Raw genomic sequence first — 26,251 nt, forward strand, 5'->3', positions numbered from 1 at the left:
CACAGGTACTAACAGTACTAGTTAGGGAAAAAAAATGTACCACTAATCCCTCCCTTTTCCTCCCCTCTCACAGCCCATCACTTGCGAGCCAGTTTTACCTCTTATATCTCTCTCCCGTCCATCCCATCCCTTCCATTTCATCCCCGTTTTAGGCATCCCTCATTTCCTATCTAGTTTCCCTGTCTGGCTCCCTAAAATCCATCCTTCATGTTGCCCCAGGGTGAGCTATTTGAAACGTGAACCTGCCATTATACCCTGTTTAAAACCCTTCCTTGGCTCCCCCACACCCACAGGAGCAAGAGCCAGATGCCTGCTACGGACCCCAATGCATTTCTGCTTCCCTCCTTCCACTCCACCAGCTCCGACCTTCGGAGTTCCTCCCCCACATGATGCCAGCTCTCTCCTCCAGAGCTGTTCTCCAGTTTTCCTCTCTGCCAGGCACGCATCCTTGCACATCCTCTGAAGTTAAATTCTGGCATTCCTTCCTCCAGGAAGTTCCCCACCATCTCCGAGGCTGGGTTTGTGCCTGTCTTTATTGACCCTGTGCTGTTCTACGTGTATCTCTACTAAAGTAGGGGCCAGTGGGGCTAGAGTGATGGCTTGCCACCTCTCTTTCCCCTGCCAGAACAGTAATCCTTGGAAGTCAGTGATTATTTATCTTCTATATATCCAAGGCCTGTAGAGATCTTATCATGTAATAGGTATTCAATCACTTTGGGGTTTTTTTGCTTGGTTTTTTTTATGTTTGTTTGTTTGTTTGTTTTGAATGGACCAAACTATACTGTAGCTTAAATAGCTAATAAAGCCAAGTGAGTTCCATTCCTAAAGTCCTGGTGGAAAGAACTGAGGACACATACGAAATCAGCCTATATTAATCCTAACCATTACCTAACAACTTTTAAATTAAAATAATGTCAGCTCCTGGATAATTACTCATTAATTCAACATATTTTTATATGCTGGGACTTCAGAGATGGAAAACGCATGGTTCATACTGAAGATCTCACAATCTACTGAGTAGAGAGAGACATCAAATGCCATGCTCTACGCTAGAAAATGGAGACATTTACTATAGAAACAAGAGGGAGTGCCTAACTGCTTAGATTCGGGGAATGCTGGCCTCTAGAGAGAGCCCAAGCATTTGTTAAACCTTCCCCTACCCAACCTCAAAAATCCCACCCTGAAACAGTAGTTCTCATGCGAGATATTTGGCGATCAGGTTCAAACAGGATTTCAAGCCTTTCCATGGAGTCATTAATTGAAGTGGACATCTAGAATCCCAAGAGGGGAGCGTGGTCCTACGGGAAAAGGGCCAAGGGGCTGCCTGTGCTGTCCTGTTTGCAGTCGCTGAGGCTCCCTGCTGTAGGCAGAAAGCGAGAAGGAGCCCAGGACCCCCTGATCCACTCAGGCCAACCAGGAGATAACCCTGCCGGTGAACACAGTGGCATAATTCAAAATGACAAGTATGAAATGCAGCACTAACACTATGGGTTAAAGGCCAGGATGGAAAAATGGAGCTCTTCTAGACATCAGTCACAAACATCATTATTTTACAGTGGAAGATATACAGAAATTAAGTATATTTGGTTTGAACAAGAAATGGTAATCTCTTTCCAAGGATAATTATCTTCCAGACGCTGTTCTACCTGGCCATGTGAAAGAAGAAAAGTGTTTCCCAGCCTCAATTCTGTTTTATCTCCTTCATCTATGATACAGAAATCACTAACATTATATAAAAAGCCAAATGTAGCTGATTAAAAAAGAACTGTCACAAATTTTGCAACTTAATCATTCTTTAATATATCACCGAGGAAACCAAAAGCTTGGAAAATACATAACTCATTCCAAATGGCTATCGTAAAATTTGTAAAGCCAAAGTCATTTTGTAACTGCTAACAACCTGAGCAAGTAGCTCCATTAAACATGACCTACAAACCTTGAAAAATAAGGACCAACTAATGACACAATGAGTTGTTCAACGGCCTAAATAGAACAGGGGAGCCATTCTAGTTTTAATGAGATCAAAGCATATTTGATAGTTGTGATTAATATTTATTGAGTGCCCACTGGATGCACATCATTCTACAATAAAACTTTAGATTTATATTACTTAATGATAGTAATTAGACACACATATATTGAGTAGGTTTTCCAAATGTGAGGATATAGAGGGGAGGCAATAAAATATTTTTAAAATGTTGCACATACACATCAAGTTCTGCTTTTGTCTCATACAATTTGGGGAGGTTAATAATGATGATAAAAGATGATAAAAAAAAGAAAATTAAAAAGAGACTACAAATTCATTGAGTGAGTGCCTTCTAAGTGCCAGGCACTGTGCTACATGAAAGAGATGGAAAGACGACTAGGGTATGTTTCCTATTCTATGGAATTCATCATCTAATGAGTCAGACATCCAAAGAATAATTATAATGTCCTGTGTGTTTGATCAAACTGTTGTTTGAAGAAAGGGTTGAGCAATGCAGAAAGCAAAGCTAAGGCGGGCAGCACTGGAGATGACGCTGAGCTGGGTCTTGAGCAGTAAGACGTTTCTGGGAGTGAAGGAAAAGGCATTCCAGCTGTGGGAAGCACAGGCAAGAGCACCTGGACTGCAACTTCTCAAAGACAAGGACTAAGTCTTGTGACTTTTTCAACCCCTAGGCCAACTACACGTCCCTGTTACCATTGTAGGAACTCAATAAATATCTGAAGGGTATGTATAAGTAGTGAAAGAACAAATAAATAAGTGAAAAAACACCAATCTTCTCTCTATATTCAGAAATGATTCTAGATTCTCTATTAGAAGGAAAAATGTAGCAACAACAGAAAAATCCCTTTTGAGAGCCCATGAACTCCTTGCTCATGGCAGCCAGATCGGTGGTAAGAGAGATGATTGGGTTCTCCAGGACCCATTTCTGTCTAAATCTATGCCTTGATGCAGTCCCAGTAGCCTGGATTTGTCACATCTCGAGCTTCACCTGCGGCCCCCAGGCTCCCAGTGTTTGGCAGTGCGAGTGTGCGCACCGGCTGCAGCCAGGAGCGGCTCTTCCAGCCCGGGAGTTAGAAAGCAACGACGTGGTGATCGTGCCGCACGCACACTACAGTATACAGGAAATGAAGTGAAAATTAAAGCCTGGGTTGGGATACAAGGGTGGAGGATGGTCACAAAGTCAGGCAGTAACTAGTCAGCTCCTCTAAGAAATGCCACCCGGTACCATTTGCACTCAGTATGGTGACATTTCCCCAGCGACAGCCCCACAGGGCAGTCGGTTGCCCTTTATGCCATGGCCGCTCATCCTTCTCTGTAAAGTTTGAAATTGTCACGAACATTTTAATTTATAGTATTATTTTAACTCAAACTAATTTAAACTTTAAAAGTAGTTAATAATTCCTAAGACTTATCAAGGCTTTTAATATGCTAATGTACATTTTTACTCTCTAAAAAGTGGATAGTTTATGCAATATGTCCCTAAACTTAAAAAAACCACGCAACCCTTGCTTCAAAGACCATCTCTGAAGGACTGAGCGTCCACGGAACGTCTTTGGAAAACCACTGTCCCACCGCTCTGGGCCACAGCACGCATAGCAAAGGCAGCAGCACAGCGCTTTTTTTTTTTTTTTTTTGTGAAGCAGCTGTGTGCTATAATCATCATCTTGAGAAATACTAAGACCTAATTAAGGAAGAAAAATGTTTTGGATGTTCAGATTCTTCCCCTCCCCCCAAATAAAAAGAAAAGTGGAAGGATTACAGTCACTCAATTTAGAGAGAGAATAGTTGTTCATTACCTATAGATTTGCTCATTCATTACGTAGGGATGAGATTTAATGTATTCGTAATACCCTTTAAGAACAAGACATGGGTTCTTAATCCAAAAATTTATCTAAACCCGTTTTGAAAGCATTTGTATTTTTTTGCAGAACAAGCTCCTAAGAAAGTAGTCTTTCCATGCATGTATGCGAGGAGTAAGTTCAGCTCCAGACCTGAGCAAGCAGGGCGGCAGCCCCAGCAGCCCCAGCGGGCGCAGGTCACCTGGAACCCTGCACAGAAGGGCATTCTCTGTGCTGAGCAGTGGCCGCTGCTTTTACTGCAGCTGGGGAGAGTTTGTTTGGGATAGGAATGCTCCACTGGCCCAGTTTCTAGGTGGGGTGAGGCTCGCATTCTTAACCCAGGGACAGAGAAAGCAGGAAGGGAACAGATAAAGTCCTCTTTCTTCTGCCTCCAGGTTGGCCTCTCTCTGATACCAAAGCAAAGATTGTGCATGGAGAATGCAATGCAGATTCTTCTTATTAAAACCAGATATGTTGTCCATCTTCACTCCTGTCGTTCCTTCCAAAGTACCCTAAACGCTCTCTGAATGGCCTGCCGTTTACCCTCATCACCTAATGAGTCAACACTTTCCTTTTCCCTCTGTCAAACGCAGTGGATGACATGCACAGCACACGCAGTACCTCGGCCAATGCCTGCTGCTCTCCAGCACCAATGGGCACTTCTGCCCCCAGCAGTTGTGTTAAACTTCCCAAAGTCAGCTGTGTTTCCTCCCAGGCCTGTTGATGCCGCTTAAATAAATGTAATTTAATGTTTAGTGAACTCAGAAGTTTAATTGTGGAAAAAAAAAAAAAAAAAAAAAGAGTTGCTGATTCCATGAAAACAAAGTGGAATGATTTTGGAAGAGTCAACAAAGCTGAATCCTCGCCCCCCGACCCCTAAGTCTGTCAAATTAGGTGTGCCTGAAATACATGTAAGAGACTTGGTGGGGAGAGGGTCATTAAAAATAGCAAATTCTGAGCGGAGGCTGCTTCCTAAGCGTCTATGTCCTCAACTGGTTTAGCGAAACCAAAAGATCCATTTGGGGCGTGGTTTACCCAGGGAAAACAACATGGCACTCCAAGCCAGGTGATCCGCACACAAAGGAAATGTAGAAGCCCAACACATATGTCACTTGTTATGACTTTCTGATAAAATGAGATTTAAGTTAACAAAATTGATAATTGGTATCCTTATAATTTGAGAATGAGAAAAGATCTACAAGATGTTATACCTTAAATATCCATGTTTTCTATAATAAAGATACTTTTGGAAAACACCATTCTTACTAATTTATAGTTCCAAAGTGGATTATAAACATAGCTGTAGTTCTGGGAATAGCATGCAGTACAAAATTAAATAATTTCCAGTATTAATTTTAATTTCACAAACGCAAACTAAAAACAGTTACTGACTGGAGAAAATAAATTACCCAAAGAAACAAATGCTACCTTCTTTAAAAATCTTTAGCTCTGCAACAGAAGTAAAATAAAGTTAAGCCCAAGATTTAGTTTAAGTCACACCTGAATTGCTTTACCAGTAATGTGGTTTGTCAAAAATATGTGTTTCTAGATAAAAAGGAAATTATTGGAGCACACTGCTTAACATATTATTTTGATACTTCTTTCATTTTAATTATTAATTAAAATGGTACCTCAATTACCTTCTGTGCTACAAAAATTATACAAACCAGGCCCATACACAAAGGTAAAAGATTTAAATCTAAGTACATATCATCTTTTAAAACAACCACTTGCCATTTGTCAGTGGGAAAAATAACACCAGTGTAATATTCAGTTTATATGCTCCCTTGGAGTCTATATCAATTTCGAGTTTTCTTTTATGATTCAGCTATTCCAAGAGTTCCAGGAGTCTGAAAATATTTCATTAAAAATTAATGTGTTATCCACACAAATGGCAAATATTGAAAACTAGGAATATAAATAAAAAATAATAAAAATAGTAAGCCTACTAATACTGAAGAGGAAGGAAGACAGGAGGGGAGGGAGCATGTGAAAGGGAGAGAGATTTTAAACATCCGGTTTCTATTCTGGACCATTATGGAAACAGACAGACACAGCCAGAGGAAGCCAAATATATTCTCGGGCTCTGACAGGATTTGTTTTCTATCTTGTCATTATTTTTACTATAGTCTTCCTAATAATATTGCTCCAGTGTTCTAGATTTCCTGACCAACAGTACCAGTCTCATTAAGAGCTTGCAGGCCGGGCTCATGTCTGTAATCCTAGAACTCTGGGAGGCTGAGGCGGGAGGATGGCTCGAGGTCAGGAGTTCGAGACCAGCCTGAGCAAGAGCAAGACCCTGTCTCTACTAAAAATAGAAAGAAATTATCTGGCCAACTAAAAAATATATATAGAAAAAATTAGCCGGGCATGGTGGTGCATGCCTGTAGTCCCAGCTACTCGGGAGGCTGAGACAGGAGGATTGCTTGAGCCCAGGAGTTTGAGGTTGCTGTGAGCTAGGCTGACGCCACGGCACTCACTCTAGCTCGGGCAACAGAGTGAGACTCTGTCTCAAATAAAAAAAAAAAAAAGAGCTTGCAAATGAGAATGGTGGAGGACTCAGGATGTCTCAACTCGCTGGGGGTTTGAAGTTTTCCCAAGAGCTCTTGAGCACAAAGGCACACAACCATGGTAACTTTGCCCCCATACTATGCATCCATCCCAAATCCCTCTGGGCCATTTTCCTAGGATCCAACACACAATGTCTGGCAGAGAAATAGGTACCTGGTCTAGTACAAAAAAGTAAAGATGAATGAATGATGCCCATTTCTAATGCTGGCACCAAGGCAATGAACTCAACATGCAACCTCTTTGTTTGCCCTTTTTATAAGAATTATTCCACGTTAAATAGCAAGTAAGTACATACCTTATTCTATCTCAACCCTTTCAATTTCAATGCCACTGGGAGAAAGTCACATTGCTTATCAAACATGCAGCCAGGGACACACACTTGTTTCTACATCAAAATGAAACACAATAGAGCTCTTCAACACCAAAGATAATGAGGGAACTATTTTGGAAATATGAAAGATCTCTTTAATGCAGACTATAAAAACACCCCTTTGCATCAAAATAAGTGTCCCTCTTTAGTGCACGCTGATTATTTTCTATAGAATTTAAATTGTACGTAAAATTATATTTGGGCCTTGTTTAATGTAAATTGATTGTCTCAATTATTGGGAAAGGATTTGAATGCTAATGGACTATTTTGCTGGAGACATGCCAAGCAAATCAGCAAAAACTCTAATCGCTGTAACTGGAGGTACACAGTCAAACATTTATAGAAATCAGGAAGAAAATGTGGTCTCAAGAATTGATTCTAAAAGAGTCTGAAAGGTTGGTAAGTTTTTCTCCATGAAGAGATCAGCTTTAACTTTCAATGTGAGAAGATTCTGTGCCTGTGAGGCTGTGATTTGGTTTCTCTCTGAAAAACTGGTAAGATCTACACATTAATAGAAAGGACTTTGGCGGCTACACTTTAAAAAAAAAAAAAAAAAAAAGTTCTTTCTTTCTACGGATTAGATTGTCTTTGACAATCAGAGCTTTACTCTGAAGGTAGAACAGACATGAAATCCAGTCGTAGTACCGTGTCACGCCAAGCACTAAGACACACTTGAGTGCTACACTTGAGTGCCTTTGGGAAGGCCATCCCGGGAAGTTGGCTATAGAGGCATCCCGGCTGCATGCCACGTCGCTACTGCTTGACATATCTCCTTTTCATAAATCCAGTGTCTGTGAAGTCAAACAAATCTCCTCCACACTTAATCACAGGCAAGAGCAGACTTTAGCCGTTTTGCTACCCAGATGGCTGCAACATTTTTATAGTTAAATTACCATCAGTGTTGCTGGAGGTATAGATACACATCTGCCCCAAATTGCCAGCCTTCTACGGAGATTTTTTTTCCCAAGCCCTCAGTCTCAAGAAAGACTGTTGATATAGATGTAAAAAAATCACCTCTGGGTATAATATGATGATCTATTTACGACACAGCCAAATTTATACCTTAGCTATTTACCATTATGGATTTATATTAATTGTTATCAATTAGAGATATTTAGGAATTGAAAATAGGAAGTTTTAATAACTTCAATCTTGAAATAGCTTCTTTTTGCCATGGAAAACTGACAGTATTAACTTAGACATACGTATAGGTATTATGTACAGAGTACAAATTAAGATTTGGGGCAGCAAATAAAGATTTCTTCTGTTATTCATCAAACTTTCCTGAATGAATTTTTATGGTGCTAAAGAATCAAACTGAATATAAGGCATTTCTTTCTATAACAGTGTTCAGAAAGTCTAGAAAGAGGCATAAATTATGATCAGTGACAGTTGTGATTCATTTCTTTCTAAGTGCTGATCTGGCTTGTATAGAACAACCTCAATGTTAAGATAGTTCAAAGTTTACATTCTATATCTATATTTTATATATATATACATATATATATATATTTTTTTTTTTAAATAACCTCGAGTTTTCTGGCATTAGATGTTTGTTTAAATTCCATGTTTCATAATTAGTAAGTCTCAGATTTTGGATAATGAAGCCAAACAGTGTGAATTTTAATAAAATGCCACTTCCGAGGCACTCCATTTGACTGTAGAAGAGTGTGACATCTGACCACAGATTTCAATCTAGAAATGAAGTGGGTATTCTAGAAATGAAGAGCCAAAGCAACAGAATCATGAAAAGGGAAAGGGAAAGTAATGTAGAAATGAGGAGAGTATCAGACAAAGGAGGAAAAGATGAAGGAATAGCAAGCAAGTAGCCCTGGCTGGTTAGAAACCAATTCAGCATGGGCAGCACATTTGGCATCGTAATACCCACCCACCCCCTGCACCCACATTCGCAGAGGACTGTCTGAGCTTCACTCAGCAGCCGGAGTCAGCAATACATCAGCTAGATGAATCTCTACTTTCCTTTAATGACATTTGCCTAGCATATAAACATCAACACTTACATTTAGTGGAAAGGAGTGACTCAACAGCCACTTTGATGCTGTTTTTCTATATTTATACAAAATGCCTTTAAAATACCTGCTCTTTAAACTGCTGTATATTTTCCATGGATAATAAGGAGAAAATGCTTCTGCCCATGTTCGTATACAAAATAATTACTTCAGGGACAATGGCCATGTTAAAACCAATTCATTTCCAGAAAACAAGAGCCTAGAAAATATCATTGTACATCATCAAGATAGTGTCACAAAACTCATCATTCTCTGTAATCTGTTACATTTCCATCACCAGCAGACCGCATGCTATCCACATGGCCCAAACAATGCATGGAATTTCTTTTTTCCCCTAACTATATGCATTCGACTAAGCAAAGGAAAACAGTTTTAAAAAGCAATAAAGGCCTCGCTCTCCGCATGTAATCACCTCAGAAGTTACTTTGTTCAAAATTACTACAGAAATGTCAAAAGCCCACTATATCCTACAAAGTAGTTACTTCATTATGGTTGGTTGAGTCTAGATTTTAATCCTCGTGCGACATCAAGGCCCAAAGTGCACACAGAGCACGGCTGCCCACAGGGCCACGCACACAGCTTCGACCATGTCAGCGCCTTCTAGACATCCCAGAATCCTGGGGATTCTTCCTGGAACCGACCCATCGTCTCTCTAACAGGCAAACCGAACTGCCCTTCCCAAGTCGGGTGAAAAACGTCTCCTTCAGAGCAAAACTCCACAAAAGCACCCTAAAACTGAGTATTTCTTAAGAGAAAAGTGAGGATTTTGCAACCCTATCAACGAAGCTTATTTAGTTTTAAAGGAAATCCTGCCATGCTGTGTTTTTCTTTTCTTTTGGTTTATTTCTTATTTAATAAAGATATTCCATTAAATTTGAATTGCAAAATAAAACCCAAGAACTTATTGTTTTATTTAACAAAACATACATTGTTTTCTGTTTCTTAGAGTCTGTTTAGGCAGACGCTAAGCTTGTTGAAACCTCATCATAACCCTAGGAGGTGCGGATTATTCTTTTCCTCCTTCTATACATGAAGCGGCTGACTCTTTGAGAGGGAAGTAACTTGCCCAAGTTCAACAGCAGGTTTAGTGGTGGGGCTCGGATTAGAACCCAGGCACAAAGGCTCCAGAAACTGCATATTCTTAAACACTTACACACCATCTCCATTAGCAATTAGTAAGTCTTTTTCAAAGCTCATTTAGTCTTGCTAGAACCTAGGGAGATCTCTCAGGCACATTAGCCTGAAAAGCCCCCAGCAGAGAATTTGACTCTGAGACGTAACACTGTCACTGGCAAGTTGGAATGGGAAAATCTGCTGGGGAGTTTTGTCGACTGGGACTTTGGGAACCTCGAGTCCAAGGCCGACTCAGACGCTGGCTTGCTGGGGAAGCTCGGGTAGGCCCTGCAGCACAGGAGTTCCAAGCATGGGCTCTAGAATCAGACAGCCCTGCAACGCCACATGTTAATGTTAGCTATGTGACCTTGGGTAAGTTACATAACCTCTTGGAGTCTCAGTTTCCCCCTCTAAAAACATAAGATAATAATATTATATCAATAGAATTGCTCAGATGATTAAAATGGCTTCTCTGCTATAGATTATTCACTTATAAAAGTGCAGTCTTGTGTTAGAGATTACAAGGTCCCATTTACCCAAAAAACATTGTGATTCCATGATGCTATGACTTTTAGACAGCTGATTATAATAATAATATACTATATTTATATAACACATGTTTTTCCAAGATTTTTTGCACACAGCTGATTTGATCCTCATAACTATTCTACATGGCATTTTATCCCCATTTCATGGATAAGAAAATTGAGGCTGAACGAGTTTCTTTGGCCTGCCCAAGATAATCTGGTTAGCAGGTGACACGGTTGTTCCACAAACCCTGAGCTTTTGTTCCCTATCTAAAGCTCTTTCCTTATAATAACTGGCTGTGTTGCCACAGAAGACATGATACCTGCTTGCAATAAGTTTACAATATAAATCGAGAAAGTAAAATATTATGCAAAAATAGAAATAAATACTGATTTCTCTGAGATCTTGTACAGAATGAAGAGGCTGGCTCTGCTTGGGGTATGTCCCGGCAGCTATACCGACAGGGAATCTCAGGCACGGAGTGCAGCACCCGTGCTTGGAGATGAGAAGCAGCCAAGGCAGAGAATCCAGGAGGAGAATGAAGAAAATGAAATACAGAAACATATACCAAAGATACATGTGCGGAAATGCTCAGAACCAATGAAGGAAAATCGACAGCTTTGGAAGGGAAAACAAGTGAAGAGTAGCAAGGATCAGGGATGCATATAATGAAGTATATGGGGCTGACATTCAATGTTATTATCCATAACATGTGACGTGTATCAGAGTCACTCAGTGCCATCCTCTCTCTTGGGTCCTCGATTCTTTGCTGCTGCTGTTGAGCTCACTGGCTCCATGGTGGCCTTGTCGGTTCTGCCACCTGAGGCTCATTGCACATACTTCAAGTCTTAGGCTCTTCCTGCCACTTGGAGTTCAATGACATGCCAAACACTAGAATGTAGGCTTTGGGTTCCGAAGCAGGTACTAAAACAACTGGTTAATGTAATCTGGAATGCAGGGGAATTACCTTCCATGGAGAAGGTTTGGGATCCATGAGATGGGAAGAAGCTGGGCAGATAAATTCCCTCTCCTTTTCTCCCTCCAGTGAGCTATTTAGAGGCACAATTGCTTGTACAGCCTGTCCAGAAACATCTGTGTGGCTGTGTCACTGTGGCTTAGCAAGAAGCAGTGGCCAGTATGGTAACTAACACAGCATCTCACATTCTTCCAGGCCTCCTTTTCCTTTCCCTCACTCTGGCTGCCCTGGGACAGCAGCCAAAATAAACATTGGTACTTAATCCTTGCTCAGGTTCTAAAACAATGGGAATGAAGGATTGGCAAAATCTTCTTTGAAATCACCCAGTTGGTTAATTAGCATATCTTAAAACAGACATAGAAAGATACAGACCAGAGAAATAAGTTATAGGAATGGAAGTAGAATGAAAATACAAGCAAAATGGCTGGTGAAAAAGTCAGTAAACCAAGGGATTGAAACAAACCACAAAGTTAGAAGTTGGGACGTGATAAGCCAAAAGCTATCAAGGACCCAGTCTTGCTCGCCAGGGATGAGAAAAGCATCATGGTGTCAGAAAGGCTAACATCACAGAAATATCTGAAACGCTTCAAAAAATCCCTTCATGTCATAAATCCTAAGCATTCTTACATGATTCAAGAGAAAGACTCTTTCAATTCTAATTTCTGAGAGTTCCACCTTCTATGAGGTATAGGAAACCACACACACACACACACACACACACACCACTCCCACCCTAATAATGGAAAAATGCCAGATAATCTCCAAAATCATAATTTTTCTTGAGCCAGAGAGCTAAGGTTGCAAGGCAACCCGGTAAACTAAATTTCAAAAGTTGTTGTTCCTCTCTGAATGGAGACAGAACACTTTGGCAGAGCAAGGAAAGGAGAAAGGGCCACTATAAAAGTAGATAAGAGGAAAGTAGCCAAAATTTTAATGGATTCTTAGAGCGTGTGCCAGTCTAGAATCCCTGGGAGTCGCAGACACAAGAGGATAAGACCAATCTGCACTCATTCTTAAGCACCTTTCTGTGGGCTTCCTTCCACTGGATGCTCACAAGGGAGATTAGGGGCAGGGTGAGAAACCTGAGAGTCGATCCTCTACCCCGAGGTGGGGCACGGCACAAAACCCTGCCCACTTACTAGACTCTATTTTTTCACATGAAGTAAGAGCCTCAAGCTTCTGGGGGAGGAACAAGAAACCTTCTCAGGGAAAGGCTCACTGCCTCTGGGGGAAGGTGAGCAGAAGCTGTCTTCCCCCGGGAGATGGGTGGAAACCTCTTGCCCCCTCGGTTGTAGGAAAAGGTAAACCTTTACTGAGGGGAGGGTAGAAGCAACATCAAAACCCATCACAGGTGTGATGGTAGATGTTTAAACATCAGCTCCCCGGGGAAAAAGAAGTCCTGATTCACAGTGTCTCCAATTTCTGTGATGTACATTCTTCTTCCATGGCCAGTTTTAAACCACCAACGTGATGTCAAATGGCTCAACATTTCTAAACATTTAATAATCAGCTCCAGCACACCATGGCATCTGATGTAAAGGAAGCAGCAGGAAATCCCACCCTCAACCCCATCATAAGCCATGATGAGAATCAAATGGAAATGCTAGAAATAAAAAAAAAGAAAAACACATCAGAAATAAAAAACTCCTTTAATAAGTCTATCAGCAGAATGTACGCAGCAGATGAGGGAAATAGTAAATTTAAAGATTGGCCAATAGAGATTATCCAACATGAAATACAAAAAAGAGAAAAAAAGTTGGGGTAGGGATAGGGAAAAGACTAGAACAGATACGACTAAGAGCTGTAGGTCAACACCATGTGGTCTAACTGATGCATAATTGGAGTTCCAGAAGGAGAACAGAATGAAAGAGAATAGAGATCAAACTCCTGCTTGTCTCTCTCCCATTTTATTTTAAAGCCATAGCATCAGTTCTTGAAGAGATAATGTTCCCCTTGATCTCCAGACTTTCAAACATGTGTTTCTTTTTTTCTATTAAGACTTCTTCTACTTCTTTTCATGGTTTGCTTAGGTACTATTTCTCTAAAGAATTGTGCCCTGTGCCTGCAAACCTGGGTAAGGTGCTGGTGTGATATATACCCAGAGCATCCTGGGTTTACTCGTAACATAGTATATTATACCTGTGTGATTACTATGGACCTCGCCAACTGAATAAAAGCTTTCTAAGGGTAGATAGTATGTCTTTTTTCCTTTTGTGCCCAGTGCTTAATACATGTTAATAAATATAGGGATATATTAATAAGCTAGAAGATGCAAAATAGAGCACAAGCCAGGCAATCTAGTTTAGGTTCTCACATTTAATATTCAACGTTTAAAATTATACAGAGTCTAAGGCAAAGCAACAAACATGATTACAGAAATGAAAAATAAACCTTATTTCACTTAAAAGTGCTAAGTTAAATTGTAAATTTTAAGAGTTGAGATAATGAGAATCTACCTAAATATAAATCAAAGAGAGAAATTTAGCTTTAAAGACTGAATTGACTGAAAGAGGTTTACGCTGAATAGATGAAAGAAATTTTTCAGAGATTTTCAGCACAGAAATATACTTTTTCCCTTCTAATATAAGAACAGAAATTTACCTGCTTTGTCTTTTTAGCAAAAGACCTTTCTAAAGATAGATAATTCAATGCTCACAGCCTCTTGTGGTTCTTTGTACAATTCTAACATATGTTTAGCAATTATTACTAATTGACTATTTTTATTATCCAGACTTAACTGTAGAAAAAGCAAAAATAATAAACATTATAACAATATTAAAATTGGCTGGTTATAGATGATTTTTTAGAATGTTTGTCTACAAATAGGTATTAGTTATTTCCTAGTAACTTACAAAGTTTTTTTCTTTTTAATTTTTAAATATTATAATATTTTCCTCCTCAGGAATGGAAGTTAAACTGTTAGCCATTTTATTTGTTTGTTTCTAAAGAAAAAACTTAATGGATGAAGTTAGAATTGGGAATTAAAAAAGAGTGCTCCTTCCACATAAGTATAGTCAACTGATTTTTGACAAAGAGCAAAGGTAAGGCAATAGAGCTAAGATAGTCTTTTTGATACATGGTGCTGGAACAACTGGACATCCATGTGCAAAAAAATGAATCTAGACACAGACCTTATACCCTTAACAAAAATTAACTCAAAATGGATACTAGACCTAAATGTAAAACACAAAACTATGAAACTGATAGAAGATAACATAGGAGAAAGCCTAGATGACCATGGGTAAGGCAATAACTTTTTAGATACAACACTAAAGGCATGAGCCATGAAAAAAATAATTGATAAACTGGATTTCATTAAAATTGAAAATTTCTGTTCTGCACAAGTCAATGTAAAGAGAATGAGAGGAAAAGCCACAGACTGGGAGAAAATATTTGCAAAGGACACATCTGATAGAGGACTGTTATCCATTATACCAAAAAAAAAAAAAAAAAACTCTTAAAACTCACCAGTAAGAAAATAAGACTTGATTAAAAGATGGGCAAAAACCTTAACAGATACCTCACCAAAGGAATATATGGTGGTAAGTCAGCATTAAAAAAAAAAAAAGGTGTTCCACATCAGATGTCATTAAGGAAATGCAAATTAAAACACCCACTAGAATAGCCAAAATGCAGAACACGGACAACACCAAAAGTCGACAAGGATGTGGAGAAACAGCAACTCTCATTCAGTGCTGGCAGGAATGCAAAATGGAACAGCGACTTTGGAAGACAGTTTGGTGGTTTCTTACAAAACTAAACATGCTCTTAACATATGATCCAGCAATCATGCTCTTTGGAAAGAACATGAAAAAGTTGAAAACTTACATACATAATAAAACTTGCACGTAGATGTTGACAGCAGTTTTATTCAAAATTACCAAAATTTGGAAACAATCAAAATGTCCTTTAGTAGGTCAACAGAGAAATAAACTGTGGCACATCCAGACAATAGGATATTATTCAGCACTAAAAAGAAATGATCTACCAAGCCATGAAAAGACATGGAGGAACCATAAATGCCTATTACTAAGTGAAAGAACCCAATCTGAGAAAGCTACCTGCTGTATGATTCTAACTTTATGGAATTTTCAAAAAGGCAAAACTATGAAGACAATAAAAAAGATGAGCAGTTGTCAGGAGTTTGGGTTAGGGAGGGATGAATAGGACAAGCACAGAGAAATTTTAGGGCAGTGAAAATGCTCTGTGTGATTTATAATGATGGATATATGTCATCATACATTTATCCACACCCATAGATGTACAAAATCAAGGTTGAACCCTAATGTAAACTATGCACGTTGCGTGATTATGATGTACTAATGCAGGTTTATCAATTGTAACAATTGCACCACGCTGGTGGGGGATATTGATAATGGGGGAGGCCATGTATGGGGGAGCAGATATGGGGTACATGAGAAATCTCTGTGCCTTCCTCTCAACTTTGCTGTGAACCTAAAACTTCTTTAAAGAAATAAAGTCTTCAAAAAAAAAAAAAAGTGTCCCTCATTTCTAACTATGCCAAAAATACAATTTTTAAAAAACAACTCGGTAAATATATCCCTCTTGAAATTTTATTTGTGGCTCATAGTGAAAACTTTCCGCCACACACAAGCACACACACACACACACACACACACGCACTCACAAACACTTAGAACATCATAGGCATATCCCAAGTTATGGTCCCAACTGTTGTTCCATAAATCAGTTGGTGACAATTCAAAAAGCATTTTCCCTTAGAAACAGCATTATGTAGACATGGCATTTTGGTTCACGGACTAACTCACAAGGGTCAATTGAACCCATAATGCAAGTAAACAAGTAACTAGAATGTAAGTCTTTGAAGTTCCCGTGGCACCCCCAGAATCTAGAACAGAGCCAGCAGAAACACGCTGAATGGAGGATATTGAATGAACAGCAGTGTGAAACATTTGTTGAGCACTAACTCTGTGCCAGGCACTGTTTTAAAGACTTTTTCTGGATTATTTTAGGCAATTTTCACAACTCTACAAGGTAGCATTTTGCAGATGAAGAAAGTGAGGAAGTTCAAGTTTAAGATAAAGGAATCTTACTCTGTCCTCAGACTGGAGTGCAGTGGCGTGATCATAGCTCACTGCAACCTCCAACTCCCAGGCTCAAGCAATCCTCCTGCCTCAGCCTCCTGAGAAGCTAAGACTACAAGCACACTCCACCACACCCAGCTAATTTTTAATGTTTTTTTAGAGACAGGGTCTCACTATGCTGCCCAGGCTGGTCTTGAACTTCTGGCCTCAAGCACTCCTCCCATCGCAGCCTCCCAAAATGCTAGTATGACAAGCATGAGTCACTGCACCTGGGTAGAATCCTATTTTTAATGAAATCTCATCACATCACTCTTCTGTTTTTAAAAAACCTTTTGATTTCTTCCCGTTAATCATACGCTAAAATATAAGATCCATAATAAAAACTTAAAGGCCCTGCGCCTTTAGGTCTGGCCCCTGCCTACCTCTCCAACCTCACATGCCACTCTTTCCCTTATCTTCATGCTAAACACACAGTTCTTCTCTTCCTCAGAAATACCATGCTTTTCTACCTCAAGACCATCAATTTTACAGTTTCCCTTTCTTTAGAAAAGAAGTCGGCAGACTTTTTTAGGAGAGGGCCAGCCAGTAGATAGAGGCCACAGTCTCTGACCCAGCTGCTCGACTCTGGCGCTGTGGCACAAAAGCAGCCGCAGACGATATATAAACAAACGAGCAAGACTCCGTTCCTGGGCCGTAAAAAAACGAGCTGTGGACTGGGGCACAGTCTGCCAACTCCAGCTCTGGAAGGCTAATAATCCCTAACCCCGTCGCTCACAGATTCAAGTGCCATGTTCTCCCTGAAGCTTTTCCTGATCAGGATAAATCCCCTTATTCAATGTACTAATACCACAAAGTGTATGTCTGTTTCCTAGAACTGATCATTACTGCACAGTTGAACAGTGTGGGGGTTTGGGGCACAAAACTTAATTGCCAATAGCTCACTGTTAACTAGAAGCCTTACTGATAACATAAACACTTGATTAACATGTTTTGTATGTTTTATGCATCCTATACTATATTCTTCCAATAAAGTAAGCTAGAGAAAAAATGTTTTTGAGACAATCATAAGGAAGAGAAAGTACATTTGCAGTATTATACTGTTATTTATCAATGCTTGTGACTCTAGCAATAGTATCTGTGCAACCTCTGATAGATATTTAACCTCTTTAGGCCTACTACATGTTTTATACTAAAAAAGGCACAAAAAAGTCTCATTTCTACCAAATAAATTGTGAAGTTCCTCCATATTACAATATAACCAATTTATAACTTAAAGGAAGATGGTTTTCTTCCGATGTTCTCGATTAAATCAAATTCTCTGTCTTTAGAGAATAGCAAAAAAGGGGTGTGCTGTCCTTTTGTATATAATAATAACCACCTAAAAGTATTAGATTTGGAGCATGTCCCTGGAGTTGCATAATGATCATGAATTCTTTTTATTTCACAGAAATTTCCCTTCTGTTTGTAAACCAAACATATTCAATACATAGCGTATCAAGTGATCACTAAACCTTTATTACCTTTGCTTCATTGTCTCATGTACTTGCCCGTGCTGGACACACTGTTGCTCCAATTCATCATTTCTTCTCTGTAACTTTTCCAGCTTGTCATATGTATACCTTTTTTCTTGACTGAGCTGAGCTATTTCAGATCTAGAGAGGTGAAAACAGAGAAATAATAGATGTTACACATTCTTATTACTAGAGCATATTTTTACTGTATAACTGTAACCTTATCTTAAACTCCATACTTAAATGTAACAGAATAAAAATTATTTTATGTAAGAGAAAATGTTATAGAAATTGCAAAATACCTAGAGATAGATATGCATTGTAGAGACTCAAGTGTTAAATAAACGAATAACAACTTATACTCTAACAGAAATGGCTTTTCTAAGGAACAAGACAAACATGGTAATGATCAAATCTCTTTTTAAAAAGACTATCATTCATTTGACAAATACTTACTGAGCATGTATTATAGGCCAGTCCCCATGTTTTAAAGAAACAACCCCAGATCTACCCTCTGTAGCAGAGAATTTCTTTCAACTAACAAAGCCAATTTAATGGCACATGGCTAAAATCAAATAGTTCTGTGATAGTTAATTTTATATGTCAACTTGGCTGGGCCACAGTGCCCAGATATTTGGCCAAACATTGTTCTGGATGTTTTTCTGAAGGTGTTTTTTTTTAAGATGAGATTACCATTAAGTCAGTGGACTTTGAGTAAAGCAGATTCCCCCCCCCCCCCCCCCCCCGTGTGGGTGGGCCTTGTCCAATCAGTTGAAGGCTACTAATGCCTTCAAAACAAAGACTGACCTCCCGAGCAAGAAGGATTTCTGCCTCCAGACTGCCTTTGAACTTAAACTGTGACTCTTCCCTGGTTTTCCAGCCTGCCTACCCTGAAGATTTTGGACTTACCAAGCCTCCACAATCGCAGTAGCTGATTCTTTAAAATAAATCTGTCTATCTAGACCTAGATGGGTCCATAGGTTGACAGATAGATATCCTGTTGGTTCTATTTCTCTGAAGAACCCTTAATAATTACACAAGTTCCAAAAGGCATAATAATCTAAAGCAGCAGTCTCCTGTCCTCTGACCCCCAATCCAGCTAAACAGTGACAAACACTTTCAATTTTTATAAAGCCATTTCTTCTGGTATTTACCTCCATATTTTTAAATAAGTTCATCCACTATATCTTGTTCCATCAATTAAGAAATTTCTACTGACTCATTGTGGTAGACAAAGATTAAACTCTTGGCCGGGCGCGGTGGCTCACGCCTGTAATCCTAGCACTCTGGGAGGCCGAGGTGGGCGGATCATTTGAGCTCAGGAGTTCGAGACCAGCCTGAGCAAGAGCGAGACCCCATCTCTACTAAAAATAGAAAGAAATTATATGGACAGCTAAAAAATATATAGAGAGAAAAAATTAGCCGGGCATGGCGGTGCATGCCTGTAGTCCCAGCTACAGGGGAGGCTGAGGCAGGAGGATCGCTTGAGCTCAGGAGTTTGAGGTTGCTGTGAGCTAGGCTGACGCCACGGCACTCACTCTAGCCTGGGCAACAGAGTGAGACTCTGTCTCAAAAAAAAAAAAAAAAAAGATTAAACTCTTCTATATGCCTCATTCCCCTTCTTTCTTCTCCAGCTTGTCAATATAATTACCAGTATTTCAGTTTGGGGTTCAGTTAGTATTTGCTTTGTAACGACTACTTAAATATTGGTCTTTGCTACCCAAGCAGTGTATTATGATTACATTTGCACTTCACTACACTTGTAAATTCATTTTCTCCAAACTAGTGGGCTTTAGCATAGGATGATTGAGTGGCAAGCCATCCTTTCTGATGGGAGATCCTCAAATATCAGTCTCTGTCAACATTTTGTCTGTCGAGATCCTGTGCTCCGGAGAAGGATCTTTCAGTTTCCTGCTGTTGTGTGCAATGTTGACTGTCGGCAACCCAGAAGCTGGGTGGAGACAGGAGGCGAGGATCTTATCTTTCAGACTGCAGTCTTTTGTCTTAATCCCTCTGTTCTAACTTCAGTGCCCCTTTTTTAACCAGAGCTCTCTGGTTTAATCTCTTCAGAGGGGAAGCCCCTAGGCTTCTATGTGGATGGGGGGCAGTTACTGGGCTGCAAGGAGCAGAGTAGGAATCTTCAATTTTTCTTCCAAGTTTTTCTGGAATTCTGAGAACAGATTAGCTTTGCTTCAGATATCCACATCCCACTGTGGACGCTTAAGATGACCTGTTCTCCACTCTGCTAAGTCAGGTACCATTTCCCCAACCTTCTCTCGGTCTTCACATATTTCACTTGGGATCACAGCTCCTTTGGTGATGGCTGACGTCCCTCAGGAAATACGCTGTCTCTAGAGTCTTAGATGATAAGCTCAAGTCTTGAAATTTGAAGATCAGAAAGATGTTTGTCCAAGGAAAGTTGTTTCCCTGTCCTTGTTTCAATTAAACTCTAAACTCTTGCCCACTGCCCCCATCTCCTCATGCCCTATGGCCCCACCAGTTACGACTTGAAAGCTTAAAACTCTTGCAGATTATAATATGAGTAGCTTCCAGGTTAATGATTGGTTTGTTTCCTGAAGTTTAAGGAAGACTCTAGTTGTAAAATTAATTCCCCCCAAAGAAAGGGTTCTTCCATTAGGCAAGATAGACTTTTCTCCCTGGTTAGGAAAGGATTTGGATTTGCTAAGGGATCTCTCACCTTCCACATCATTCCTCCCAAGAACCAAGCTGCTCACATGTTTGGAGCAATCTCTTGCTTTTAGTTCACCTGATTCCTCATTTTGTTTTTGTTTTGGTTCAAGTGTCACCTCAAAAGGAAGCTTGCCTGGATTAATACCTTGCAGTTCTCAATACGGCAGCATATTTATACAACTACCTCTAGCCTTTATGCATATATTAGCTTATAATTTATTCTTTTGAATAGTGCTCTATTCCTTTATACATGAGAATGTGGATTATCTCATTTTCAAGCTCAGATCAAGTGCTCAATCTACATTTGCTCCTCCTAATAAAAATTTACTCATATTGAAATAGTCCAAAACAAGTTGGTACTTATGTTTCTTCTTTCAAAATTACATATAATATAAAAGAAATTTTTAATTTTTAATTTAGTACTCCTTCCAAGATTAGTGTCTCCTATCATACCATGCACTAAAATAAATTCCAAAAAAAGAAAAAAATATCCTTAAACCATGTTAGAAAAAAAATGCAGGAGAACATTTATCTATTCTCAGGAACTCAAGCAAAAAGGAACTTTGCAAAAGAAAAATCTCAAAGAAAAAAGAGATTTTTAAAAAATTTCTATACTTACAAATCATGTTTGGAAAAAATTGTTCATATGGGTGAAAATATTCATTACAGCATTATTTCTAGAAATACCTTTGCTCTGCAACCCAGTATCTGAAAATTTAACCCAGAAAGCTATCAACAAGAGATTGGTTACATTACTTATTCGATGGAATATCAAGATATTATTCTGAAAATGTGGCTATTTATTAATGTTCTTTATTGACCTAAAACTATGACATATTGATAAGAAAACACTAAAATTAAGCATGCATGTGATTCCATTTCATAGTTAAAAAATATTTTGACATGTATACCAAATATTAATATTAATATCAATTATTTCTGGGTGGTAGGATGAGTGTTTTTTCTTTTCTTTATTCATCCTTTCCTACACTCTATAAATGTTTTAAATGGACATATATAGTATTTTTTTAAAAAAAGAAAATCATTTTGATTTTGAAAAAATTCATAATAGGCCGGGCGCGGTGGCTCACGCCTGTAATTCTAGCACTCTGGGAGGCCGAGGCGGGAGGATCGCTCAAGGTCAGGAGTTCAAGACCAGCCTGAGCAAGAGCGAGACCCCCGTCTCTACTAAAAATAGAAAGAAATGATTTGGATAGCTAAAAAATATATATATAGAAAAAATTAGTTGGGCATGGTGGTGCATGCCTGTAGTCCCAGCTACTCAGGAGTCTGAGGCAGTAGGATTGCTTGAGCCCAGGAGTTTGAGGTTACTGTGAGCTAGGCTGACGCCATGGCACTCTAGCCCAGGCAACAGAGCGAGACTCTGTCTCCAAAAACAAAAAATTCATAATAAAACAAAATGGAGAAGTCAATAATGGGGGAGATTTGGGGAGGGGACAAGGAATATACAGGAACTCTCAGTACTTTCTAATAAGTTTTGCTGTGAATCTAAAAGTATTCTAACGGTAAAGTCTAATAATTAAAAAAATGTACAGAACTAGGAAAACGTTTATAAAAAATAGGATAAAGATTAAAAGCATCATTAAATAAAGCACTAACTACACTCTCCATCAACATTCCCATTAAGAAAAGTACAAGGAATATGAAAAATATCCACAGAAGAAACACAAATGGTCAATAAACATTTATAAAATATTCAATTTCACTATTATTCAAAGAAATGCATAACGAAACCAGATACTGCTATCAAATGTTTCTTGCATGCCCACTCTAGAACAAATAGTGGAATCCTGCAACAAATTAATGATCTCAATCCTGCAAGGTACCTGAGTTTGTTTCTTTTTCTCTGTGAGATAAATATGAAGTTTAATGATTTGCCTAAGATCACCCAAATGGTGAGTGGCCAAGTCCAGATACTAATACTATTCTGTTCAATTCTTAAGGGGTAGTTCCACCCACTGTGAAATACTGCCTCCCGCTTTTGTTCTTTTATCTCCCACTTCTTTTTAATGCTACATGCTGATATGGGGGCATATATATATATATTAAGCAGAATTTAGTACAGTACTTAAGCGAAGTAAAACACATTAAAAGAATTCATAGTCTTTGGAACAGTAACCTCCTTTTAGCCATCTCTCCTAAGGGAATCATCAAAAATTCAGATTTATGTACATAGTTATTGTCATATTATTATTCATAATGGTTAAAAATTGGAAACATCTTAAATGTCTAATGAATGATTATGCATATAAAGGATTCAATTAAAATTTTATTTCCAGAGTATTTACTGATGTAGAAAAATGTTCATTAGATGAGATGATATTAAGTAGATGAGATGATATTAAGTGAAAAAGCAGATACAAAACTGTATGCTATAATCTCAGTCACAATATAAATGGATGCATACATACATAGGGAAAAGGACTGAGATATGTAAAAGGTAACAATAGGTATCTCGGGGTGATAATGTCACAGAAAATTTTTTCCTTAATTCTTCTTTGTGTTTTTCAAATTCCGTACATTGAGGAGCTATTGCATAATTACAAAAATGCAAATGTTATTTGTGAAGTACATGCTACTACCAAGCGTGGTATTGTAACAGACTTTGTTTTCTGCTTTGCATATTTTTGGTTTTTTCTTTATTTGTAATGGTAGTTTGTTGCCAACTTCCATTGTTCAATAAAAATTGGGCACATGTGCACGCACATCATCCCTTTTCTGTCCGGAGCTCACAATATATTCACAGAACCAGTAGTTTGCAAAGCTCACAGAGTAAACTTACAAGTTTCCATATTAGTTTAGAGATACATTTGTGGCATGTTTATTCTAGTGTCATATAAAAGGATAATTGACTCTAATCCATCTTCATAGAAAATCTGGGTAATTTCTGGCTTTACAAAAGCACCAACTTTCCCCTGCATTTTTATATACCAGTTATATTGTGTAATTGCATTGACATGAAATGGAAGATATTTTACTACTATAATTCAGATTAAAATGATTGCTTTTTAAGGGAAAACATGACACTTTAATTTTTTTATTCTTTTAGATTCTGGTTTGACTTTTTATAACAATTAGCAGAGGCCAATATCAGTCTCCTCTTGTAGAATATAATATTTGTAGTATCCCAACCTAACATAATCTAAACATGCAAGGGGAAAAAAAAAAATAGTTCAACCGGGTGTGTGTTCTTCACTTCAATTAAACTCACACAGTTGGATACCTACTGTTGCCAAAGCAGTAATATAATTTATACATTATAGTCCACACAGTAAAACTACACTAAAAGTCATTTAACAATATTTATAACACCATAAAATACAGTGTTAAAATATATGAACTGCAATATGTACCAAAATTATAAAATTTGTTTCTCATCATCAGTGATTAAAACCAGGATCATTGCTCCAGCCTCAATACTCACAACCCTGGTGACAGATTAGAATTCAAATCTTAATGATCAATTTACAATTAACAAGATAGAAGTGAAACAAATTAAACCAACCATTATATATAACGAGACCCCGTGGACTCCCATTGTTCCTCTTAATTACAAAACGCAAATCACAAATACACAATGGGCAGTGGTAGGCATCAATCCACAAGCCTAGCAACCCAGAAAGGGACAATGACAGAAAGGAAAGAAGAGAAGCAAAACCACATAGACCCGGGTTCTGTGCTGTGTCCTGTTCTTTTCAAAGTGCAAGTGGTGAGAGGCTAAAACCCAGCACATGCTAGATCTCCACTCTGTGCTGGCCGAGGCTGTCTCCCAGCCAGTGCCCAACTGCCCCAGCGCCTCCCGGCCAGGTGTCAGAGAACACTGGAGGCCGCACTGCAAGGTTTTACTGCTGATTCATCTAAGCCTCTGGGGAGAGCGAGCACTTCCTTTACTTTGATAAAGAAAAGTCACAGTTGTTCCAACGATATTTAAATATCTCCATTTACCTCCCTCAAAAACAACCTCATAACTGTAACAAGCTCTCAGAGAACTGGGGAATGCAGAGGGAAGGGGAGTGAAAGTTTATGTGAGCTTCAACTGAAATCAGTCAGAATGTCTGCCTGGTGCCAATTAAAAGCAAAATGGAATTAATTCTCCTGCCTGATGGTCAGAAACAAGCTATGTAAAATGCACGGAACCGGCGGTTCATTTTTAGTTTTCAAATGGGACGTGCCATTCACAAACCCTGGGGTTACAGACACCTCTACGTGCAGTGTGGGATACACACAGTGCGCAGGGCACAGTGCTAATCTCTGTGGAGGCTTCCAGAGAGCAGAAGCAGTCGTCACTGCCATGGCGCGACTCACGACTCACGGTCTACTTGGGGAGAAAACACACACAACAGACACATGCACACAGAGGTACCATTTCAAAACATTTTCACAGAGCAGCCTCGCAGGAGGCTGGGGCAGGGAGGAAGAGGATACGGGCACAGCGCGCCCAGATTGTCAGCTTTCCTCGTGATTCTGCTCGGGCTCTAGTCAAATGACTAGATCTGTGAGTAAAAAAGCTTTTTTTAAACGGTATGCATCCATTTGTTTAGTTTGGCATTTTAAATAACATAAAACTCTTCGAGAAATATTGCTAGGAAAGGCAGGAGAGCAAAAAGAAAAAAAAACCTGTGTTTTGATTATTGATCAATGCAAAATAAATACACTTACTTTCAGGAAAAAAAAATTTTACTGTAATACTTTGAGAAAAATCTGCACCAAAATTGCCATATGGATTACATAATTGCTTTGGAGGCTGAGTTTGCACAATGACAAAACTTTCAGAATCTCCAAGACTTCCCTCACCTCAAAGCACAGGGGAAATTATTTATCCCCCAAATTTAGTAGAGGGTGAGCAGAGGCAAACTCCTGGAGGATTTCTACGGGTTTTACTATGTTTATAATTTTTATTTAAAAAGAAACAGTCTAAGCCCTTTGAGTTTTACAGGTGGTTTCAAAGCAGAAGGTAACATCAAAATGGGATGTTAACTTTGGCATGGATGAATTCTTGAAAACGTCCCAGTAGGAAATCAAGGAGAAATGAGACTGGATCCCGTACAAACAAACAACCCTAAAGTCGCCATGTGTCCTATCTACTGCGTTCTTAGGAGGCACATAAATGCAGCGTTAGTAAACTTTAGCAGCCCGTAAAAGTTTTAAAAATAATAAGTAACAATTTATTGAGTGTTTACTACTTGCCAGGCCTCAGTTGTGAATCAAGTTGTCACGTTACAGTAGGTTCCCGTTTTAATCCTGCAGACTTGCAAAACGCAGCCAGGTCCTCATTGTTCCGATCCTGCTTTGCCCTTAAAAAGGCTTTCGCTGGGGCGCAGACTTTACGTGTATCAGAAAATGGCAGTCAGACCTTCCCAGGCAAACACGATAATAGCTTGATGAAGTGATGATCACCAGTTAACACCTGAACGCAATGCCATCAATAACAACAGCAGTACGAGATTTGGGGAGCTAAGGAGATGTGCCCAAGGTCACAGTAGCTAAGTGGCAGAAGGAGATTCAAACCCATTTCGTTTAGAATTCGGAAGTCTTCCTTAGTGCAC

The 26,251-nt window shown here is 39.1% G+C and overlaps 1 protein-coding gene across 3 annotated transcripts in view; it reads right to left on the bottom strand.

Moving 5' to 3' along the window:
* SDCCAG8 (SHH signaling and ciliogenesis regulator SDCCAG8) overlaps positions 1-26,251 on the bottom strand; it is a 202,155-nt gene that overhangs the window by 51,624 nt on the left and 124,280 nt on the right. For all 3 annotated transcript variants that reach the window (XM_069484544.1, XM_069484546.1, XM_069484545.1), the window contains one exon: positions 18,003-18,134. In XM_069484544.1, the coding sequence (XP_069340645.1) occupies positions 18,003-18,134 (132 nt within the window). The remainder of the gene's footprint in view (positions 1-18,002; positions 18,135-26,251) is intronic.

The sequence above is a fragment of the Eulemur rufifrons genome, chromosome 11 (assembly GCF_041146395.1).
Source record: "Eulemur rufifrons isolate Redbay chromosome 11, OSU_ERuf_1, whole genome shotgun sequence".
NCBI lineage: Eukaryota > Metazoa > Chordata > Mammalia > Primates > Lemuridae > Eulemur > Eulemur rufifrons.